The sequence below is a fragment of the Salvia hispanica genome, chromosome 3 (assembly GCF_023119035.1).
Source record: "Salvia hispanica cultivar TCC Black 2014 chromosome 3, UniMelb_Shisp_WGS_1.0, whole genome shotgun sequence".
Classification (NCBI taxonomy): domain Eukaryota; kingdom Viridiplantae; phylum Streptophyta; class Magnoliopsida; order Lamiales; family Lamiaceae; genus Salvia; species Salvia hispanica.
The window spans coordinates 34183945-34205840 of record NC_062967.1 but is presented as its reverse complement, the minus strand read 5'-3'; the positions used below and the strand labels follow the sequence as shown (position 1 = coordinate 34205840).

Genomic DNA, 21896 nt, shown 5'->3' with positions numbered 1-21896 from the left:
CAAGATGAGCTTGTTGGTTGCGCATGCTCTCCTGAGCTTTTTATCTCTCGCTGAGTCCATAGGATAAACCTCGAACGACTGGCGGGGCTGCATGACCTGCGCTCGGAGCGGCTTCATCGTCGGACCACTGGCTAGTTGCACGACCTTCATCGTGAATAATCATGTTGTGCAAGATGATGCACGCGTACATGACATTGGCGATATGATGCCTGTACCAGGAACGAGCCGGGCCTTTCACTATTCCCCAACGCGCTTGAAGCACACCGAATCCTCGCTCCACGTCATTCCGTGCAGCCTCCTGCTTTGCCGCAAAAAACTCTCTCCTCGCACCCGTTGGGCAGGAGATCGTCTTCAAGAAAACTGGCCATCTCGGGTAAATGCCGTCGGCTAAGTATTACCCCATATGATGTTGTCATCCTTTGGCAGCTTCCGGACCGTTGCCATTGCATTGCTCGGTGAAGAGACTGGACGAGTTCAGCACATTGATGTCGTTGTTGGACCCCGCCACGCCAAAGTGAGCATGCCAAATCCAAAGACTGTGGTCAACGATTGCTTCAAGGATCATCGTCGGGTGGGTACCCTTATACCTACTGGTGAATTGGCCTCTCCACGCTGCAGGACAATTCTTCCACTCCCAGTGCATACAATCAATACTCCCTAACATTCTAGGAAAGTCGTGCACCGTATCGTGCATCCGCAGCAGGTCCTGGCAGTCTTGGGCATTCGGCTTGCGCAAATATGTGGCGTCGAAGGCGTCAATAACGCCCGCATAAAAATTTACCAGACACTCCCGGCCAGTTGTATCCCCTACGTGAAGATACTCGTCGAACATGTCCGCCGTAGTGCCGTATGCCAACTGACGAAGCGCAACCGTGCACTTCGTCAGCGGGGATGGACCCTTTCTGTGGGCCGCATCTTCCCGCCACTGGAAGTACTCGTCGCGCGCCTCCAACGCGTGAACAATCTGGAGAAACAACTCTCGCCGCATCCTAAATCGTCGGCGAAAAATCGGCGCGCCCCACCAGGGATGTTCGGCGAAGTAGTCCTCGAACAGACATTGATGAGCTAGGACATGCTCTCGACGGACGGATGTCCGTCGGCGGATGGGCCTCGGGACCTGCTCTTGGGCCTGCTGTTCGGCTTGCTCTTGCTCATGTATTGCACGAATACCGGCGAGAATCTGGTTCCCGAAAGCAAACATTGCGCGTTCCATAGACCGACCAATATCTTCCCTGGGAAACATTTTGGAAAAGTGAGTGAAAGAGATATTGCAATGGAGAGAGAGTTGAGAGAGACGTGTGAGAGTTGTGTGAAAAATGAGTGAAATTAAGGTATATTTATAGAATTGAAAAAGAAAAAAAAATAAAAATAAAAAACGCGTTGATCTGGCCAACGCGTGATCGGGCGCGCCTCTGCAATGGCGCCCGATCTCACGCCCGATCGATCGGGCTCGCGATCGGTCGCGACCGAACTCTCGGTCGCGCTCGGGCGTGACCGAGGCCTGCAATGGATGCCCGACCACGCCCGAGCCCGATCTCGGCCGATCGGGCGCGCGATCGGGCATCCATCGTGGATGCTCTAAATTCCAATATCTTTGTGGCTTTGTTCTTAATATTTACTACTACTAATAAAAATTTCTCTTGCACTGCGCATTTTAATAAAGTTTGAATATATAATGTTTATGTATTTATTTAGTAGTAATATTTAAAATTTTACTGAAAGGTAGTACTCCATAAATTAGTTAATAATAATAATTTCTAAAATCCAACAAGTAAAACAATTTTGCATTTTTTTACCTATAAGTAAGAAGCAAGGGGAAACAATTAAGAAAAGAATTACCGATCCCTAATCAAGTTTACTAATCGAGTTACTTTCCATAAACGGAAAGGATGGAGTGGAAAGGGTAAATAATAATTACATAAAATTGCCAAATTTGGAACTGAGAAAACAAATGATGGTATCTTTTCTTCCTTAAGCATTTGGTCAGATGCAGCTGAAATATGGGCCACATTCACCTACTTGATTTTGCTGTCTAGTCCCCATCAAATTCTCTTCACAGCCCATGTTCCTATCCCGTCCGCCGCGATGACCTTTTTCACCGTGTCTGTATCTGATGATGTCGACAATCATTTTCACTTTATTTGTCTTCTAATTACGGTGGCGACATTCTTCATTGTGTATATCGTTCGATTTCGAATGCTCAACCGATGCAAAATTACCAATAACATCTACAAGTATGTGATATTTATACTATCAATACAAGTTGCATCCAAACAATATTTGAATTAAAGTTTCCAATTAAAAATCACAGTATTTATTTTCTGTTCTTAAAATGTTATGATTCGGCAGAACAGAAATTCATTTTCCAAGATGCATACAACCAATCAAGTCACCAAATTCCTCATTAATGAGATGATTTTGCTTTTCACCGTTCATGTTTAACTAGTAGTATTTTTGTTTAAGAAGAATATTAGTAGTAAAAGTTAAAAACAGTGAAAATTTTGAAGGATGAAAGACGGAATGAATAAATTTTTAAGTAAGTATGGTTCAAATAAAAATAGTTCTATACATTTTGCGTATTTTTTTGTTATGAATTGTTTATTATGTACTACGAATATTTCCTTCGTGTGAAAAATGATTGGCTGAATAATACTAGTAGTTGGTTTTAAAATACTGACACTGAATAAATATTTTGAATATAACATATATCCCTTTTATATGCATGTAATATTGGAGTGTGAATTTATTTGGTTGCAGTGATGTAGATAGTGAATATGAACTTGTTATTTACATAGAAATCATTTCAACCTGCAATTTTTTGTCATCTATCTGTTTCATTAAATCCCACACACATAATTAATGAAAGTTAGATACAGAAATATATTTCTCACCACCAATCAAACTCAATCACTATTTATGTGTGTGACAAAAACCATTAAAACTAGTAAGAATATAAATCAATAAGTTAAAAGCATGGACCTACTACGTGGGTAAAAGCCAACAAATCTTTTGAACCATCATGCAATTGCAAATGCATGCCTATTTTATTATTCAGTTGCATGCAGTTTATTTTTCGACTTCAATTTACTTTTATACCCCACGATATAATCAATATAATAAGATACGGAGTAGTTTAAACGAAATAAACTTAATAGTAACACATTATTAAGTGCTTCAAACTCATAGTATCTCATATAGTATCTTGGCGTGGTTAAAATTAGAATGACATTTCACTTTTAACAAGCCGAAAGCCCGATAAGGAGACCCAAGTCCATCCGATAGAGTAGTATGGTACCGAACTTTCCCTAGGAACTTCCCTCAGGTGTGGCATCCACAATGGGGCGGAGGATGCGACGCCTTAAGCCTCGCCCTATGCTCCGCCACATCAGCATTCTATCCTCCCCCTTCCACCTGCAACGAGGCGGACTATAGCCTGCCATATAGTACGCCCTAAGCATTTTATTTATTATTTGAATATTTAAACACTACAAAAATATTAAAAAAAAACTTCATTTCATTGAAAGTTCAAATTACAGTATATCAATTAATTAGCAAGAATTAAAATATTTTTTTTATGTTTGCAAATTCATTAATCCTATTTTTTATATTTGCAAATATATCAATTAGCAAGAATAAAAATATAAAAATACCACAAATTAAAGGCATATCCTATTGTTAGTATTTATTTTTTATTTTTATATTTTATGCTTGCAAATATGAAAATTTTCGGAATTCATTATTGAATTTAGAGAGAAATTGAGATGGGGAAGAGAGTGGAGTGATATATATAGAAGAAAATATAAAAAAAAATTATAAAAAAATAAAAAATGTGTGCATCGTCCGGCCTATCCTCCGCACACCCCATAATTGGGTGGAGGAGAGTCCGCGGACGATCTATCCTCCGCGAAGGATAATGTGTGCTTAGTCCGAACCCCTACAGTGGCGGACTATGGGGCGGAGTGGATGCTCTCATAGCGTGATCGAAACCGTTTGAGACATTTCCCTCTCTTACATATCAGTACATAATGGAAAAGAATTACTCTCTCTTCCCACTACAAGTGAGATGTTTCTTATCAGCCGTTATTTTATGAAGATGATAATAAATCGTTAGAATGAGACAAAGTAAAATAAGAGAAAAAATAATATAAAAGAAAGTCGTATATACGTCTAACTACTAGTGGGAAAATGGAGCAGGAAGTACCATATAAGTAGAAGGGCATTATAGTAAAGTAGAGGTAGATGCTTCTGAAGTGGGAGAATCAATATGGATAATAAGTTGAAGACTGACACACTTCGTCGTCTACAAATGCTCTTTTTCGGGTTTTGGGACCCCACCACCTGTTCAAACGACGCCGTCCTAGCATGGTCAATCCCATCATAAAACATTTCATCCCTTTAAATTAATTTCAAATCGTTCAACAAAAACCATGTCTTTATGTATGTACCATCGCTCCCCACTCTCTCTTCGTGTTCCCAACAAACTGTACCTTCTCTCTCTCTCTTCCCTTTTCAATTCTCAAGAATCTCTCCCTACTGTCACACACTTCCACTGATTTCCCAAGAAATCAAAAATGCATCTTCCCATACACTGACCCAATTCTCCACCATTGACGAAAGGAATGGCGTCGCCGTCGCTCACCCTGTTCTACGCCGTTTTCGCACTCCTTTCCAGTTTCACGCTTTCACAAGCCTCCGACAGAGACGCCCTCCTCTCCTTCAAGAACTGTCTCCCAAACCCGGAAGCTCTCTCTTCGTGGAGCCCTTCAATCTCCCACTGCAGATGGCCCGGAGTTCTCTGCCACGGCGACCGAGTCACCTCGCTCGTCCTCTCAGCTCGCCAACTCAGTGGCCGTCTCCCCGCTTCCCTCTTCTCCCTCACCGCCCTCACCGTCCTCGATCTCTCCTCCAACGACTTCACCGGAGAAATTTCCCACGAAATCAGCTCTCTTGCCGCTTTAAAAACCCTCAGCCTGGGCTACAATCGTCTCTCCGGCGAGCTCCCGGCCGGGCTTGGTGAGCTGACTCGTCTCCAAACGTTGCGACTCGGCCCCAATTTCCTCACGGGGAGGATTCCGCCGGAGCTGGGGAAGTTGACGAAGCTCGAGACTTTTGATCTCTCCGGAAATGCACTCGCCGGAAACATCCCCGCCCACATTGGGAATTTAACCCGATTGCAGATTCTGGCGATGGGGAGCAACTTCCTCACCGGTGCTCTGCCCTCGAATTTGTTCTCGAAGCTTCGATTTTTAGCCTCGTTTGACGTCTCCAACAACTCCCTCTCCGGCAGCATACCGCCGCAGCTCGGAGAGCTCGCCTCCCTCACCGAGCTCTACATCGGAGAGAATCATTTCTCCGGCGTGCTTCCACCGGAAATCGGCCGTCTCTCTAATCTCGAAATCCTCTCCGCGCCGTCATGCTCGATCAACGGCCCGCTTCCGGAATCATTCTCACAGCTGAAGTCATTAAGCAAGCTCGATCTCTCCTTCAATCCGCTGCAGTGCTCAATCCCGAAGAGCTTTGGAGAATTGCAGAATTTGACAGTGCTAAATCTCGTCGAATCCGAGCTCAACGGAAGCATACCGTCCGAGATTGGGAAATGCAGAAACTTAAACCTATTGCTCATCTCTTTCAATTCAATCACCGGAGCTTTACCGGAGTCGCTCTCTAAGCTCTCGTCTCTGACGACGTTTTCTGCTGAGAAGAATCAGCTCTCCGGCGCATTGCCTTCTTGGCTCGGGAAATGGACGCAGGTTGATTCAATTTTGCTCTCCAACAACAGATTTTCCGGTAAAATTCCACCCCAAATTGGGAATTGCTCGGCGCTTAGCCACCTTAGCTTGGGGAGTAACATGCTCAGTGGTGAGATTCCGAAGGAGCTCTGTAATGCTGCTCTGTTGGCGGAGGTGGAGCTTGAAGACAACTTTCTAACCGGAAGTATCGAAGAAACTTTCAAGAATTGTGGGAATTTGACTCAGTTGAAGCTGATTGATAATCAGATCATTGGCTCCATCCCTGATTATTTATCTAATCTCCAATTAATCAGTCTCGAATTGGATTCCAACAATTTCACAGGTCCAATTCCTGTATCCCTATGGGGCTCATTGTCGTTGATTGAATTTTCTGCGGCTAGTAATGAGTTAGAGGGCTTTCTTCCTTCTCAAATTGGCAATGCGGCGTCGTTGCAGAGTATTGTCCTTCCCAACAACCGGATAACCGGCACCATTCCGGCAGAGATTGGGAGGCTGTCTTCTCTCTCTGTTTTCGACATGAACTCGAATTTCCTTAGTGGGCCCCTTCCACAAGAGCTCGGCAACTGCACTGCTCTCGCCACGTTGGATTTGGGGAACAACATGTTAAACAGCTCCATCCCACAAGAACTTGTGGAATTGCCTCAGTTGCAATGCCTCATTTTGTCATATAACAATCTCTCCGGTGAGATTCCTTGGAAGGAATCCAAGTATTTCCAGCAGGTTTCGAGCATTCCTGATTCGAGCTATGTGCAGCATCACGGTGTGTATGATCTCTCCAACAACAGGTTGAGTGGAGCGATCCCAGATGAGCTAGGGAAATGTATGGTGGTTGTTGATCTTCTTCTCAGCAACAACTTGCTATCTGGAGTGATACCGAAGTCCTTGGCTCGTTTAGCCAATCTCACGACTCTTGATTTGTCTGGTAACTTGCTATCTGGTAACATTCCATTTGAATTTGGTGATTGTGTTAAGTTGCAAGGTTTCCATTTAGGTAATAACAAGCTTGTAGGGTCGATTCCGAAGAGTCTTGGTAGGTTAAGTGGATTGGTGAAGCTTAATTTGTCTTCGAATATGTTGTCTGGTTCAATTCCTCCTGCTTTGGGCAACTTAGTTGGGCTTACTCATTTGGATTTGAGCTTTAATATGCTAACCAATGAGCTTCCTGGTGCACTATCTGGAATGGAGAATCTTGTTGGTTTTTATGCTCAGCAGAACCAGCTCTCTGGCCATTTAGACGGCCTGTTCAACGATTCTGGGGCGTGGCGAGTTGTGTTTGTGAATTTGAGTGGCAATTCTCTCAGTGGGGACTTGCCAAGTTCGCTGGGGAATGTGTCGTACTTGACAGTGTTGGATCTTCATGGCAATGATTTGACCGGTGTGGTTCCATCTGATATTGGAGATCTTGCTCAGCTCGAGTATCTTGATCTCTCTGATAACATGCTCCATGGGGGGATTCCGGAGGAATTATGTGATTTGAACAATCTCTTGTTCTTGGATCTCTCTGAGAACAAGCTTGAGGGCCCGGTTCCAAGAAACGGGATGTGCTTGAACTTGACGAGGGATGCACTGGCTGGAAACAAGAATTTGTGTGGTGGAATTGTGGGGTTCAGATGCCCTATGAAGAGCTTTCCTAGAAGGTCGCCATTCTTGAATGTTTGGGGGCTGATATCGCTTGTCGTAGGGGTGGTTTTGGTAGCCCTCTCTGTGGTTATCGTGTTGCGAATCTGGAGTAATCGGGGCAGCAAGAACGACCTTGAGGCGAGCGGAGACAGCAGCAAGTTGAATAGCTCGGACGAGCAGAATCTGTATTTCTTGAGCAGTAGCAGCAGATCAAAGGAGCCATTGAGCATCAACATCGCGATGTTTGAGCAGCCTCTCCTCAAACTGACGTTGGTTGACATACTCGAGGCCACCAACAACTTCTGCAAGAGCAACATTATCGGTGATGGTGGTTTTGGGACGGTGTACAAGGCCACCTTGCCTGAGGGGAAGATAGTCGCGGTGAAGAAGCTCAGCCAGTCGAAAACTCAGGGGCAGAGGGAGTTTCTGGCGGAGATGGAGACTCTTGGGAAGGTGAAGCACCGGAACCTGGTTTCTTTGCTTGGCTACTGCTCGTATGGCGAGGAGAAGGTGCTCGTTTATGAGTATATGGCGAATGGGAGCTTGGATCAGTGGCTGAGAAACCAGACAGGGACGGGTTCTCACCCTGTCTTGGATTGGAGCAGGCGATTCAAGATAGCCCTTGGTGCTGCCCGTGGCTTGGCTTTTCTTCACCATGGGTTCATTCCACACATCATCCACCGGGATATCAAGGCGAGCAACATCCTCGTGAACGATGATTTCGAGCCAAAAGTTGCTGATTTTGGGCTGGCGAGGCTGATCAGCGCCTGCGAGACTCATGTGAGCACGGACATTGCTGGGACTTTTGGGTATATCCCGCCTGAGTATGGGCAGAGCTGGAAGGCCACGACAAGGGGGGACGTCTACAGCTTCGGTGTGATCCTGCTCGAGCTGCTGACTGGAAAGGAGCCAACTGGACCGGACTTCAAGGACATTGAAGGGGGGAACTTGGTGGGGTGGGTGTTCCTAAAGGTCAAGAACGGGCAGGCTGTCGATGTGCTTGATCCGGCCGTTCTTGATGCGAATTCGAAGCAGATGATGCTTAGGACGCTCAAAATTGCTTTGGTTTGCCTTTCTGAGAATCCACCAAATCGGCCAACTATGCTTCGTGTGTTGAAGTCCTTGAAAGTGATCCAAGAGGAGTAACTTGGTTAGGTATAATGTTAATAATATGAATATCCACTTTATGTATGGGTTGGCAGTTAGTAGCACTATTTTCTCTAGCATATGTTACATACTTACATTACTTATGTGGTATAGTGTGGCTCGTGTACCAGAACATCATCTATTGGTATAACTTTAATCATATTCAGGTCTCTTTTACAAATGAATTAGTAGTATTACAAATGAAAATGAAGTTATTTTTCAAAAAAAAAAAAAGAGAAATATTGATATAAACAAAAATAGCCTCTTTTAAATAAAAGTACAAAAAAGGACTTAGTATAGGAAGCTTCCGGAAAAGGTCCCCATGCGCACAAGATTATCGAGACACGGGAGGCTGTTTCGCACGTGCCTCATCACGTACATACACGCGCTTCTACACTAATCTAAAACATATTTTACCAAAAGATCCTATCCTCTGCGATGCTCCGCACCACACACCTAGCACCCATCAATTAAGAGCCCTCCGATTTCTCGAGCTGCACCGCGTCAGCCACGACGACTCCCGATCGTCGCCGCTGCTCTCTAGATCCATCGGCTCAGATTTCACGTCGCCCATCGGTTGCTGCAGCTGCAAATCCATACCGTGCTCCGCCGAGCTACCTTCCCCTTCCCTCCCCCGCTTCATTCCGATCGGCACGCCGAACAATCTCGCGCTTATTTCCTCCGCCGCCGATCTGATGTGGCTCTCCTCGGCGGCGTTCGCCGCCGCCGCCGCCACGACGGCGGTCTGCATCTCCTCGCAGAATTTCGTCATCGGGAGGAGATCCAGCGGCTTCATCGCGTTGTCAGCCACGGAGAGCTTGCAGCTGTGCGTTTGTTGGTCGCCGCTGCTGCTGCTGCCGCCGTTGTTGCTCTTACCGCCGCCGGCGTAATTCGACATCAGAGTGAAGATATTGTTGCATAGATTCTTCATCTGGCTCAACTCTTTGTTGAGATGCGAGTTTTCCTTTCTCAGCCTCTCGTTCTCGCCGATCAGCTCCGATGTGCCGCCGCTGAAGTCGCGCGTCCTCGCCGGCGAATTGGAAGACGAAATCACCTGCTCCTCGCCGGAGTCGGCCGGAGAAACCGTCCGCGTCGCTGCTATTGTTGGCAGCACCACCGTGGCCGCCGCCGCAGCAGCAGCCACTACGACCGACGACGATGACGCAATTTTCCGGCGCTGAATGTCGCATAAAAGCTTCTTCTCACCTCTCCGGAAGCATTCGTTGGAGAATTCCCATCGATCCGGCATAACCTTCCTGAATCCCTAAGAATTCAACGCAAAATTTTCTCCGTCAACAACCGAAAACATGACATTCAATTTTCAATTTTCAACTTTCAACCACAGATTCAGATTATCGAGCTTACGTAGGTGTTGAGCTGCCTCACAAAACTGGAGAAATTATTGTGCTTGAAATACTTGGGGAGCAAATCTCTGGCGAACTCCGTCGGATTCCAAACGATAAAACCAGATCCATCCTCGTTCCAAGAGATGACGTCATCGATCGCCGGGTCGTCCACGAGCTGATACGTCTTCGTCAGAAACGGCGTTGGAAGAGACCGCGATGAATCGCCGGCCGTGGATTCGCCGCTTCCGCTCCGATCCGCCGGTAGCAGAGCCATGCCGCACACCTACAACCGCATCAAAATCAATCAATTCCAAAGCAACAAAACTGAATCAATCGAGAAATCGGATGTTATACTTACAGTTAAGTCTGTTGAAATCTGATTACCAGAGGGGGAAAGCGCGCAGGTTTGTGTGGTAATTCCAGAAGCTTCCGAAGACACAAATAAATGGGTAGAGAGAGAGAGAGAGAGAGAGAGGGAGTGAAAGAGGAAATGATGAGAGGATAGAGAGAAAAAAATGGGAAAATGAGAGAAAGTGCAATGATAGGAAAGAACGAGAAGTTTCGGTGGGGTACGCTGACGTGGCGGTAGGAGAGTGGTTAGAGGTAGATTAAATCACCTCGAAATAGTGTGGTGTGGAATTATACTATTTTAAACCTACATTAATTGGAGGTTATCAACTTTTATACTACTCCACTAATATAATCAATTAATTATGTTTAAAATAATTAAATTAAAGTATCCACGTAATTTATGAAAATTTTTCAAAAGCCATTAATATTTGTTTAAATTGAATGTTAATGACATTTTCTGAAAAATCATGGACATAAAACACTAGTATTAGCCTTAATTTATTAAAATTTGTAGTGTATCACTTCCAAAAATATCAAGGAGTTACCCTTGACTCTTCTTGGAGTATGGCCCAAACTTGAATTTACCACGACTTTTTTAAGTTGAATTTAAAAATATTACAAATAAAGCGATGTATCTTTAAGCAATAGATATCAAAATCAATTATGCATATTCTTGAGTAGAGAACTTTCTAATGAACAATAAATGTGGAATTTGAAAATGATGCATTATGATGCAATTTAGATCATGAGTTGTAAAACCAAGTCAATTTTGTCACCGGACATAAATAATTTTTAGTTTTTTAAAGGAGACAAAAAAGAGTAAATTTTTTTTTTTCAGAAAACGCTCAAAACGACATACTAGTACAAAATTAAGACTAACCCTATATTATGTAACTTATGTACGAGCACATAAAGCATAGTACATTTAGAATGTTTAATCTACAATGTAATTTAACTTGTAAAGTTCATGTCCAAGAGTACTTACTAGTAATTAATAGTACTCGTATAGCATTATATGCAACATATATATGCTCATTTATTACTATTTGTCCATTCTATAATTTATCATTTAGTGTAATTTATAATAGAGAAAGTCCACAGTTTTTATGTGGTGTAGAAGTGTTGGTCCCCCAAATATTGCTACAAACGGATATTGGATTTATGACAGAGCTTATCCAAAGGGATAAAATTTACAATGATACTTCAAACACAAACGACAATGACTTTTGTTTGTTGTACCACAAGATAAAAACTTACACTAATATCTTTCTTTTACAATAGTTGAAACTAAAAGTGACTGTTTTATTAATAAAAGTGGAGCGCAAAAATAGCTTAATAACTACAGTTTATGATGTACTAACCTAATAGTAGAATAACTAAATGATCGAATCGATTTTTTTGGTTGGTAGGAGGATTTACTACTTCTTCAGTTCCACATTAGCTTTCTATTTTAGATCATCTCAACAAAAATGTTACATTTTCATTTTATGAAAAAGTAAACCAATCACTAATTAATTCAACTACAATTTTTATATACATTACTATCCTAATAAAAATGTACACTTTCATTTTATCTATTAATTCAATTAACTAGTTTTTCTTTCTATGAACAATAACTTATAAAATCTCAAGTCCACTCAATAAGTGTGACGTCGTCGAATATTTTTTTTTAATTTGAAATTGGGGGTTAAAACTTATTAGGTTATTTATGATAAAAGCCCAATTCACAACCATGTATCCGGCCCATATTATCCTCTTTTCATATGATTTCGAACCCAGAAAAATAAAACATTAAGCTTTGAAACTAAATTTGGATGTGATATATTTATGAATATAATTATGAAATTGGGACCATATTTACTAAATATCTGGTCATGAATTATTTGGGCTGGAAATAAAATGTGGACTTACATAACACTAATTAATCTTATGAATCCAACTAGACTTAACTAACTATATACAGAAAACTTGAAGGATCAAATGTTTATTACTAATTCATAGCTCGTTATAATTTAAGATTTTAAATATATCTCAATAAAATAGGAGCATTTCAAATAATAAATTCTAGATACAAGCTTGACCATTCCAACATATTGTTGAGTATTTAAGTAACTAAGTCATTGAAAATATTGAATTGATAATTATCTCTTATCTTTATCTTAATATTTGAAATATATATAATATTTTCATCGTTTTATTCTTTTATTTTGTTTTTTTGGGAAGCACCGGTGGTTGTGCTTGTTCTTTTTCTCTTTTTCTTTTTTCCCTTTCCAGCTTGTACTTCAATATACTCCTACAATCCTATAACTATTTTTTGTGTGGTCCTATTTATTCTAAAATAATATGCATATGAAAATAATATCATTTGGTCTTGATATTTTACACTGAGAATTTGGTAAGTTAAAATGATGGGGTGACGTTGACATCATACTATCGGATTTTGATATTTTTAGGTTCCCAGAAAGCCTATCTTATCCTACAAATTATTTGGTAATGAAAAATAAATTAAAGTGGTCTAAAAAGTAGTATGGCCTAATTAAAGAACTAGGAGTCTTTAATTTTCTTTTTTCAAGAGCAGTTTTCTTTGCCTCAAGTTATCCGTTCCCATATTTTTATGGAACAAATGAAAATAAAAAATACACATTTTTTATGAGACGGAGGGAGGATGGAGTAGAATGAACTGTTTAGCTTGAATCATAACTTGAAATCAAAGCTAAGTTCACAACATAACTTCATTCCTACGCTTGTTGGACTTAGAGTTGTGCTTAAGTTTATTGAAAATGAGAGAGAGATATAAATTAAAGTAGAGAAAAATGGTTTTAAGGAAAATACACAAAATAAGAAGCAAAAATACATGAATGATCAAATAATTGCAAAAGCGAAAAACACAACATCCACAAAGGCAAACAATAACTATAACCAAAACACTAAATTACGTCAATAGGAAACTTTTGAGTTTTGAATGTGCCATATGCCGCTTCAATAAACAACGGTAAAGAAATTTAAAAGGCAAGAAGAGTTACTCAACTTATCATCAGAGTGATGCATAGGTTCTGATTAATCGTCACACACTTGAGGTGCGACAATTAGATTAAAAGAGGTCGACATCGTCATACTTGAGGGTGCAACCCTAAAATGTCTACAAATAAATAGAATATAAAAAACAATAATAAGAAAATGTCTAGAAATAAATAGGATACAAAATAACAATATTAATAATTCTAGAAGAATAAAATGAAATAGATGAGAGTTCTAAAACATTTAGATAGTCTATATGTATGGTAACTCAATCATTGAAAATGAAAAGTAATTCGAAGAGATTGACAAAAGATGAACATAATAGAAGCTATTAGGAAGTGTATCCAATCCTTCCAGGTTGTTAATTCTCCACGGAAAAACAAACCTCTAGCTCATTTATCTAACTAGTCAAGCGGTGTAATTTAGCATTAGACTTTTGAGCACCATGCCTAATGGCACTTTCATGCTTACAATTCTCGACCGAAAATTAAATATGAAGTGAAATAAAATTAAAAATGTTATATTTATTAAATTATTAGATGCATTTCATGCTTCTAATCCAAAGTAGCTAACAAAAGGAGAAAAGAATAGCTATTAGAAAGTGTTTACCATCTCTCCATGTTCTTGATTCTAAACACATGAACACACATCTAATTCATTTATCTCGCTAGTAAAGCTATGTAACTTAGCCGTGCCTAATGGCACTTTCTTGCTTACAATTTTCGACTGAAAATTTAATATGAAGTGAAACAAAATTAAAGATGTTATATTTATTAAATTATTAGATGCATAAAGTAAATAATAAAAACTAAACATCAAAATGAAATAAGTTGGAAAGACATATCAAGTCAGCGTATGAATTAAAAACAAAATAAATTGAAAAGAGTTTGTTGATCAAAGAAAAAAAATTATTAAAATAAAGGAACTATCGAAAATAAATTGTAGCAAAGAAAATTATATTAAAATGTAAAGAATAATTGGTTATCAACAAAAGAGCGTTGAAATGAAGTTACGGTTTTTTCTCAAAAATTGAAGATAGAATACATTCCAAAGGTTCGAACACGTGCGTGGGTTTGAACAAGGGAACTCTTTATCACTGGGCATCGATGATCTTTATTAGATTTAGTACCAATATAGGATTGAAGTTTTTCGGGTACAGTTGAACCCCTTGTTCTAGTGTGCATCCGCCACTAGTTGGTATAGTATAATGACTCTGAAGATGGGCAGGAATTCCGCTTAGATACTTTGATAACAATACTCCCTCCATCTACCATTTAAAAAACTATTTTGACTCAGCACGGGTTTTAACTTTTAACATAGATAATATCGTAACACTTGGTATCGTCTTGCTAGCGATTCTATTTCTTCAACACTCGTGATTGACCTTACCGAAATATGATAAGAATCACAACAATTTCATATAGCACATAACGTCGACATAGATCCACAATAACCAACAACAAATACATTTACTAAAAATAATTAAGGAAAAAAAATCTCAAAACATAAAAGTAAACAAAAACAAACAAACAACAAAAATATACAATCATTATGATATTTTAATCACCTGATCGATTATAATATAGCAAGAGATCAATTTTTTCAACAAAAAAGGTAGTATTACAAGTATAGTGAAGAATGTCTAGCACTAAGGTTCATTTGGAAGAGCATATAAGCATTATTCGATTCGATTTTAATTCGATTTTGCTCAATTCAATGAATGATAGGTGTCCAAAAATTTGAGCTTCCAAAAAGTTAGCCATCTTTTACATATAAGGGTATGCATGGGGTCACTATGGAGTAAAATGAAATTGGAGAATTATAAGTGGATAACGTCTCTATCTACCTTTAGAAAAGCTTCAGATTTTTATATATTTTTCAATGGGAACCAAAAAGAGAAATTGAAATTGGACTTAATTTTAGCATTTCTTAAAAAAGAAAAAAAAAGTATTTGATCTGTCACACACCACAAGAAAATATCTTAGGCAATCCTCTACCATTGATCTCTCAAACCTAGATATTTTTACCTTTCTCTTTTTTCTACTTATACTCGCACCACTACGAGCGTACATCCCACACACCAACCACACGGATATTTTATTTCTTTTTGTGAGATACTTAGATATTTTGAAACTTTATCACTTGTCATTTTATTAATTTTAAAACAAAGTCAACCAAATGTTTCTTTTGTTTTGAAAGTTGAATTTAGTAGGACCTAGATTGATGTAGATAACCTGAGATGAACTATTTCAAATTAAAAACAAGAAATGATGATGAGTAGGAAGTTTTTATAATTTTTAATTTACTATTATGGATAAAGATGTTTTAATCAGATTTGTTATTTAATACTAATTGAAAGTATTTGAATTTTATAAATTTGGAGAATCTGTGGCATTAATCTTAAGCTTCAATACATGTGTTCCGTGAAGTTTTTTTCGTTCATTATTTATCACTGTATTTATTGTCTGTACTGATGCATAGGCTGCTTTTTTTTTGCCTTATCCATGGGTGCTTCTCACCTCATTTCACTGCAGCAAAAGGCGATTACGTCGCCTTGACGACCCCCACACTCCGAGCTGACATTATGAAATGAGGTTTAATCAGGGTACGCAGTAGCTCGACAAAGGGGAGACCTTAACCCACTGACTGCCAGAAGATGCAAAGGGGGTTTAATCAAGGTACGCAGCAGCCCGATAAGGAGGAGGCCTTAACCTACTGACTTCCAGAAGCCTATCTCTCAAGGCCTCACACTTGTGCCTAAGAGATGGAAGCAACTACATGACAGTAGTGGAATTCGAACCCAGACTCATTGCAATAAGTTTTGCCCTCCGTTGCCAACTACACTAGCTGCCAGCTCAAAATGAAAGACTTCTAAGCTCTTTTCACTTTTTTTAGTGTGTTATATTCTTTTCATCAATTTATTCTCCAATCGATAAAAAATGGGGACACACGCCAAAGAGCAGCGCGTGAAGAAGAAAGAGTGGGAAAGAAAACTAGTTGAAAGAGGCTGAAAATGTTGACACCAACCAACCAATTCCAATACAACAATCAATAACTCACACTATAAAAACCCTCAAACCATAGCACCTAATTAATAAAGTAAACAAAACCAGCAGCATTCTGGCCACCGGAAACAGCGGCGGCGGCGGGTGATGGCTGATAAAAACAGCAAGTTGCATTGCACAAACGAGAAGCACTTGCATTTCTTGAACTCAATGGAAGCTTCTTTTGTTCAATCCATGCTCCAAAATAACTCCCGATTTCCCCCTCTCGACCGTTTTCTACCAGACACCTCTGATTCTACCCTGGATTTGGACAAGTTTAAATCATCTTCCTCCACTTTTCATACAGGTATAGTTTTACATGATTTCTTGGATAAGGGTGGTCATTGGTCAAAGTCACAAAGTAGGTCATTCATGTCCAATTTTTTAATACTAATGTTTATCTAATTAATAAATGCCCGGTGCCAAAGAAGAAAGCGGACTTTTGTAAAAAATATCTTGTTAGTTAAGGTTTTTCATTAATTTAGTAATCTTGGTTTTAACGACAACCATAGAGGATTAGAGAATTATCTTTTGAAGGGTTGGCATGAAATGCATAATGATGTAGGTTTGATTAATTTGTGAACTTTAATAATTCTATACTTATAGAGCTAGGATATTTAATGTGTGTGTGCGTTTATTAATTAGTGTAAGATGTACTATATGCTTTTACATGGGCGACACATAATTTGTTTTGGTTAAAAGTTGTAATATATTCTTATATTTTGTATTCAAAATGTTCCAACGGAATTTTTACCAAGATTTATTTGATCATAGCATTTTCACAATACTTTATGTACAAAAGATCAAATATTTAATAATATCATATAATGAAAAAGAAATTTTCTAGGGGGGCTGAAGCCCGTTATGACTTTAATAATATCTAGGCTGGGAACTTCTTATTCTTGAAGCTATTGCGAGATCACTCATGTGTAATAGGTCATGAAATGGACAGATTAGTTACCATATGACTTTTCTCTCCCATTGTATATATTGTCCGTTATTTTTGGCTTTGAGCATTTCTTTTAATATACAAATTACAAGGAGTATATACCTAAGGAATATGTAATTAATCATTCTATTGGGGTTGTAATTAAAAATTGAAGTAAAAAATGTTGTAGATAATGTGGAGTCCAGTGTGAGAAGGACAGAGAGAAAGACGAGAATTTTATCATGCCAAAAATCTTCTCAAGATCAGGTCTGTCTCACTATTTCTATCCTCTAATCTTCACATGCAACCATGGAAGTAACATCATGGATCAAATCAATTTTTAATACTTTTTGGGCTGTGACAAAATTGAATTAGTAAAATATCTACTTCCAATAAAATTGATCAATGTATTAGGTGGGCTTGCTATTAAATGTACAGTTATTAGTATAATTATTAAACATTGTTATTGTACTATTAATGATTTTTTATTTGAAAATTTATTTTGCATGTTTCAGGTGGTCCCAGAATTTCAGAACAAGGGAGATGATAAAAGATAATCTTGATGTCCCACAACCCATCAACAATATATTTTTATCACTTCAGCTAGTTTTTTTTTTTGTTTTATCTTATTTTACTTTGGAGAATTGACTATTTAGTTATTTGGGTAAGTAAAATAGCTTCGCCGCCTAATTGTCGTTACATAAATATTGACTCAGTATAAACATTAATTGAGGTTTGTAGTTTCATTTTGTTTTAATGTTTACTTGCAGCTGAATTTATAATTCTACCACAATTTTATGCAAATAAAATACTGATACTTAGTGATATTATAAATATTTTGTGTATCAAATTTTCGACATTTATATCTAAGGGACCCTAGAATTGATTCGACCTAAGGTTGATTTGAATTTTATATCTAAGGATCTTAGGGTTGGTTCGACCTATGATCCGGGAAAGAATCAACTAAGAAACAATAGGGAGCTTATATTTCACTCGACATTTATCTTTAAAAAAAAAAAAATTAATAATTGTATATCCCAAAAAATACAAAAATTAAATAACTAGAAAAAATAAATAATAAGTGATGCTTCTTCCTCCTAACGAGTGACGAAGTCACCATAGCGATCGGGACGCCGAGTCTGCCTTTGCGAACGTTCTCTCACCGACAGTCTCATGCGACTGTCCTCCACGATCGACGGTGTTGAGTTGTTATCCACCTCCTGCGAGCTCCCTACTTTTCCAGACTTGAATGAAGATTGTACTGGAACATAGTTTATAATTTATGTAATCTCTAATATCAAAGTATAAAATGATTAGCTTGACATTACTTACATTTATATACACATTTTTATTAGTAATATTAAATCACTCATTTTGGTACTACGAGAAATCATGTGTTAGTAAATATGTGTTTATTTTAAGAATAAAACAACTTATTTTAAAAAGAAAATAATAAAAGTACAAAAAAAGCTTGGGAATTTCTCAATCATCACGTTTTCTTCCAAAAATTACAGTAAGTAAACAGCTCTACAATTCAGTCTTGCCACTTCTCCAGAATTACGCAAGTATGGTCTTCTTCACATCTCTTCGATTCATGTTCCAATTTCCTCCGTTTTTCTCTAAATTCTGCGCAATTGCATTTCTTTTTCTTATTAATTTATTGATCCGATGTTTCGATTGCTTTTCGTGTGTTTGATTGAATTAAGGTGATCCCTAGAGCTGTATTATTTCTTAATTGTTGTTTGGATCTTGGGTTGATCTGAAATTAGTGCAAAGTTGAGATCTTGACCCTATAGATTTGGTGTTGCTAAGTTATCTTCTTTTATTTCCCCCCTCGATTGTTGGCGTTTGTAGGAGACTGCAATTTAGGGACGAAATTCCCCAGTGTTTAGTTACTTTGCGTTGAATGCAAAAAAATAAAATAAAATGATGCCAATTGTCAATCGCTCCAACTAGGATCTTGCTCTTTGATTTCATATCATTGAGGCTGCTGTTTTTGGAGAGTTATTTGTTGAATGTAGGGCCTTACTGTATCATATGTTTGATCTCTTCACTTACACCGCCAGTTCAAATGTTTGTCTTCTCATACTGGAACTACTTGATAAGAACATTCTTATACACAGTATTTGTTCATTTGATGTTGTTAGGTGGGAGAAGTGCTGCTTAACATATAGCTTCAGTTAGTGTTGCTTTTCTACTTGTATCTAATCTATTTTCAGTCCGTTGGAACAACCTTGTTACTTGATTTGTTAGCTTGTTATCTCATGTTAGGACTCAGTCCACGCCTCATAGTTAACTCGTGTATATGTAATTGCCAACTATTTTATCTCAGCCCGTTTTAAAACAAAGTGAAAATTGTTATCTCTAGTAAGTGCTTCATTATCTTCGAATTTATTCCATTTTTCTGCATTTTATGATTTCAGCTTCAGGGCATCAAGGTCCTAGTACCTGAATAGAAGTTAAAGATAGTACAGAAACCGGAACTAAGGATAGATGTTTTCCCTACTTGATGGACTATGGAAGTACGCGTTCAGCAAGATGGAGTTTCATGTTCTTATTCTTGGAATAGACAAGTCCGGGAAAACAGTAATATGCTGACTTATCTCGGAACCACTTTTTGAATACTAACTTATATGTTTGATATTTAGCACCTGATAGTTTGATCTGATATACGTAGAGACAAAACAATGGAGTTATCCTCCTTTTAGAAATATTTGCTTTGTTGCTGGTCTAGCCCAAATAAGACTGTGAGTTGACCAGTACTAAGATGGTCCTGTGCATCCATGTATTGTTGTCAAAGTATCTAAGCGGAATCCCTGTCTAAACCAACTGTTATGATATTGCCTATGTTAAACCTGATGAATTGTCTAACTGAGCTGATATATGTTAATATAAAACCAATTGAAGGGCTAAAGATGCTGATTACAGAGACTGGCAAGTGGCAATTTGATGAGGGTTTCTTTCTTTTTTTGTTCTTTTCAATCCATTAATACTTTTTATAAGACCCCTTACCGAAATGATTCTTTTTTGGCTTGTACTTGGAACCAATAAAATACATAGTTAATATATAGTGCCATCTGTTTATGTCTCGTGCTTTTTGTAAATTTTAAGAATATCCTGTTAAGGATACCTGAAGTAAGCTTTTTCTTATTGATCTTAGCTAATGAATCAATCAATTACAGACATTACTGGAGAAGTTGAAGTCACAATACTCAAACTTGGAGGGTCTCCCACCAGATCGAATTGTTCCCACTGTAGGACTTAATATTGGCCGCATTGAAGTTTCAAATACAAAACTTGCATTCTGGGACCTGGGAGGTCAGGTTTGGAATGCACTCTGAACTTTTCAGCTAATTGTTCATGACTGTATAGTGTATAGATTCATGGTTATATGGTTCTGTGAAATTATATTATGACACAAGACATAATTTTCACCAGCTTGCTCTTCGCTCGATATGGGAGAAATATTATGATGAGGCACATGCTGTGATTTATGTAGTTGATGCTGCCTGTCCATCCCGTTTTGAAGATTCAAAATCTGCACTTGGTAATATTTTGGGAATTCAAGCAACTGTAGTAGTATTGGTTTATAGTATTAGTTTAAGTGAAAAGGGTGTCCTCACTTTTCTCCCTGATATTGTAGAAAAGGCTCTGCGGCATGAGGATTTGCAAGGAGCTCCAGTGTTGATACTAGCTAACAAGCAGGTAATCGTCTCATCCTGGTTAAACGCTTATTGCCAATGATAGTTCATTACTTTGTCATGTAGTATCATTTCATTATATTTAAAACTTCAAGATATCTCATTTTGCTGGATTGCTGTGATAAGGCTTCTTGCTGTGCTGTTCTCGTGTCTACTTAGATGCTCTTATGAAACCATGCTTTATGGCTTTTTTCCTTTCACTATTTTTAGAAGAATAGACTAAGTAAGTTAAAGAAGATAGGTTGAACAAATAAGTTTGACCAAGTACCCTACTATTGATGTTGTGCTGCACAGGATCTTGAAGAAGCCGTATCAACTGATGAACTTGCTCAGTATTTGGACATAAATAAATTGGACGGGCGAGATTTTAAATTTCAAGCTGTTTCAGCTTTTGACGGGTATGCAGATGGATATCAAATTCTATCATTTTAATTTCTAATTGATGAGCCCAAATGTAACCGATTGGGATGTTTATTGCAGATCGGGAATAAAAGAGGGTGTAAACTGGCTGGTAGATGCAATGCAGAGAAGTAAGAGAACTGAAACTTTGACGCTTCGTGCTGGAAGCAATGTTGTTTAGAAGTGATCAAATATAACCAGATCCCATCCTTCATATAACTCTGTACATAAATCATGGATTAACCTTGATGCTGCGCGACTGGTGCCCGACCTTGATTGTTTGAATGGTTTTTTCTTGCAACAAAGTTGTTTTGTGACTTCACCCATTTATAAGTACTTGTTAAACCCTTACCACATTGTTCAAGTAACATGATATATTTAAAGAGTGATGCTAAACAACCACATTATGTACAACCACACAAGGTTATATTAGTAAATTAAAGCATTAATTATATTATTATAATATTCATTATAGTTAGTGGACAAATAAAATGACTTTATTAACCCTCAGCCTCAATTTTCATTTTTTAAATCAAAATTCCCTCTCTTCTTACTCTTCAAATTTAAATTAAAGTTGTGCATTAATCAGATGT

General features: G+C 38.5%; 5 protein-coding genes and 1 pseudogene across 7 annotated transcripts; 4 read left to right on the top strand and 2 right to left on the bottom strand.

Annotated features, from left to right (window-relative positions):
- Positions 1-391, top strand: part of LOC125209932 — a 1694-nt pseudogene extending 1303 nt beyond the window's left edge.
- A 21-nt stretch (positions 392-412) lies between these two features.
- Positions 413-988, bottom strand: LOC125209931. Its single transcript, XM_048109506.1, has one exon. The coding sequence runs from the start codon at positions 986-988 to the stop codon at positions 413-415; it is 576 nt and encodes a 191-aa protein (XP_047965463.1).
- A 3471-nt stretch (positions 989-4459) lies between these two features.
- On the top strand, positions 4460-8697 carry LOC125212032 (leucine-rich repeat receptor protein kinase EMS1). The gene has a single exon (XM_048112043.1). The coding sequence runs from the start codon at positions 4620-4622 to the stop codon at positions 8514-8516; it is 3897 nt and encodes a 1298-aa protein (XP_047968000.1). The 5' UTR covers positions 4460-4619; the 3' UTR covers positions 8517-8697.
- Positions 8698-8764: 67 nt separating this feature from the next.
- Positions 8765-10382, bottom strand: LOC125212033 (heat stress transcription factor B-2b-like). 2 transcript variants are annotated; one of them, XM_048112044.1, is made up of 3 exons: positions 10221-10382; positions 9882-10145; positions 8765-9780 (listed from the first exon to the last, which is right to left on the bottom strand). In XM_048112044.1, exons 2-3 carry the CDS (start codon positions 10134-10136, stop codon positions 8983-8985), a joined length of 1053 nt encoding a protein of 350 aa, XP_047968001.1. In that variant the 5' UTR covers positions 10137-10145; positions 10221-10382; the 3' UTR covers positions 8765-8982. The 2 variants fall into 2 exon arrangements, with proteins under 2 accessions (XP_047968001.1, XP_047968002.1); XM_048112045.1 differs by having other exon boundaries at positions 10247-10364.
- A 5909-nt stretch (positions 10383-16291) lies between these two features.
- LOC125212794 lies at positions 16292-17949 on the top strand. Its single transcript, XM_048113052.1, has 3 exons — positions 16292-16582; positions 17394-17470; positions 17719-17949. Exons 1-3 carry the CDS (start codon positions 16384-16386, stop codon positions 17758-17760), a joined length of 318 nt encoding a protein of 105 aa, XP_047969009.1. The 5' UTR covers positions 16292-16383; the 3' UTR covers positions 17761-17949.
- Positions 17950-18672: 723 nt separating this feature from the next.
- On the top strand, positions 18673-21625 carry LOC125211588 (ADP-ribosylation factor-related protein 1-like). 2 transcript variants are annotated; one of them, XM_048111451.1, is made up of 7 exons: positions 18673-18768; positions 19627-19789; positions 20386-20526; positions 20642-20750; positions 20847-20908; positions 21199-21302; positions 21385-21625. In XM_048111451.1, exons 2-7 carry the CDS (start codon positions 19697-19699, stop codon positions 21482-21484), a joined length of 609 nt encoding a protein of 202 aa, XP_047967408.1. In that variant the 5' UTR covers positions 18673-18768; positions 19627-19696; the 3' UTR covers positions 21485-21625. The 2 variants fall into 2 exon arrangements, with proteins under 2 accessions (XP_047967408.1, XP_047967409.1); XM_048111452.1 differs by lacking the exon at positions 18673-18768 and adding an exon at positions 18774-18909.
- The last annotated feature ends 271 nt before the right edge of the window (positions 21626-21896 follow it).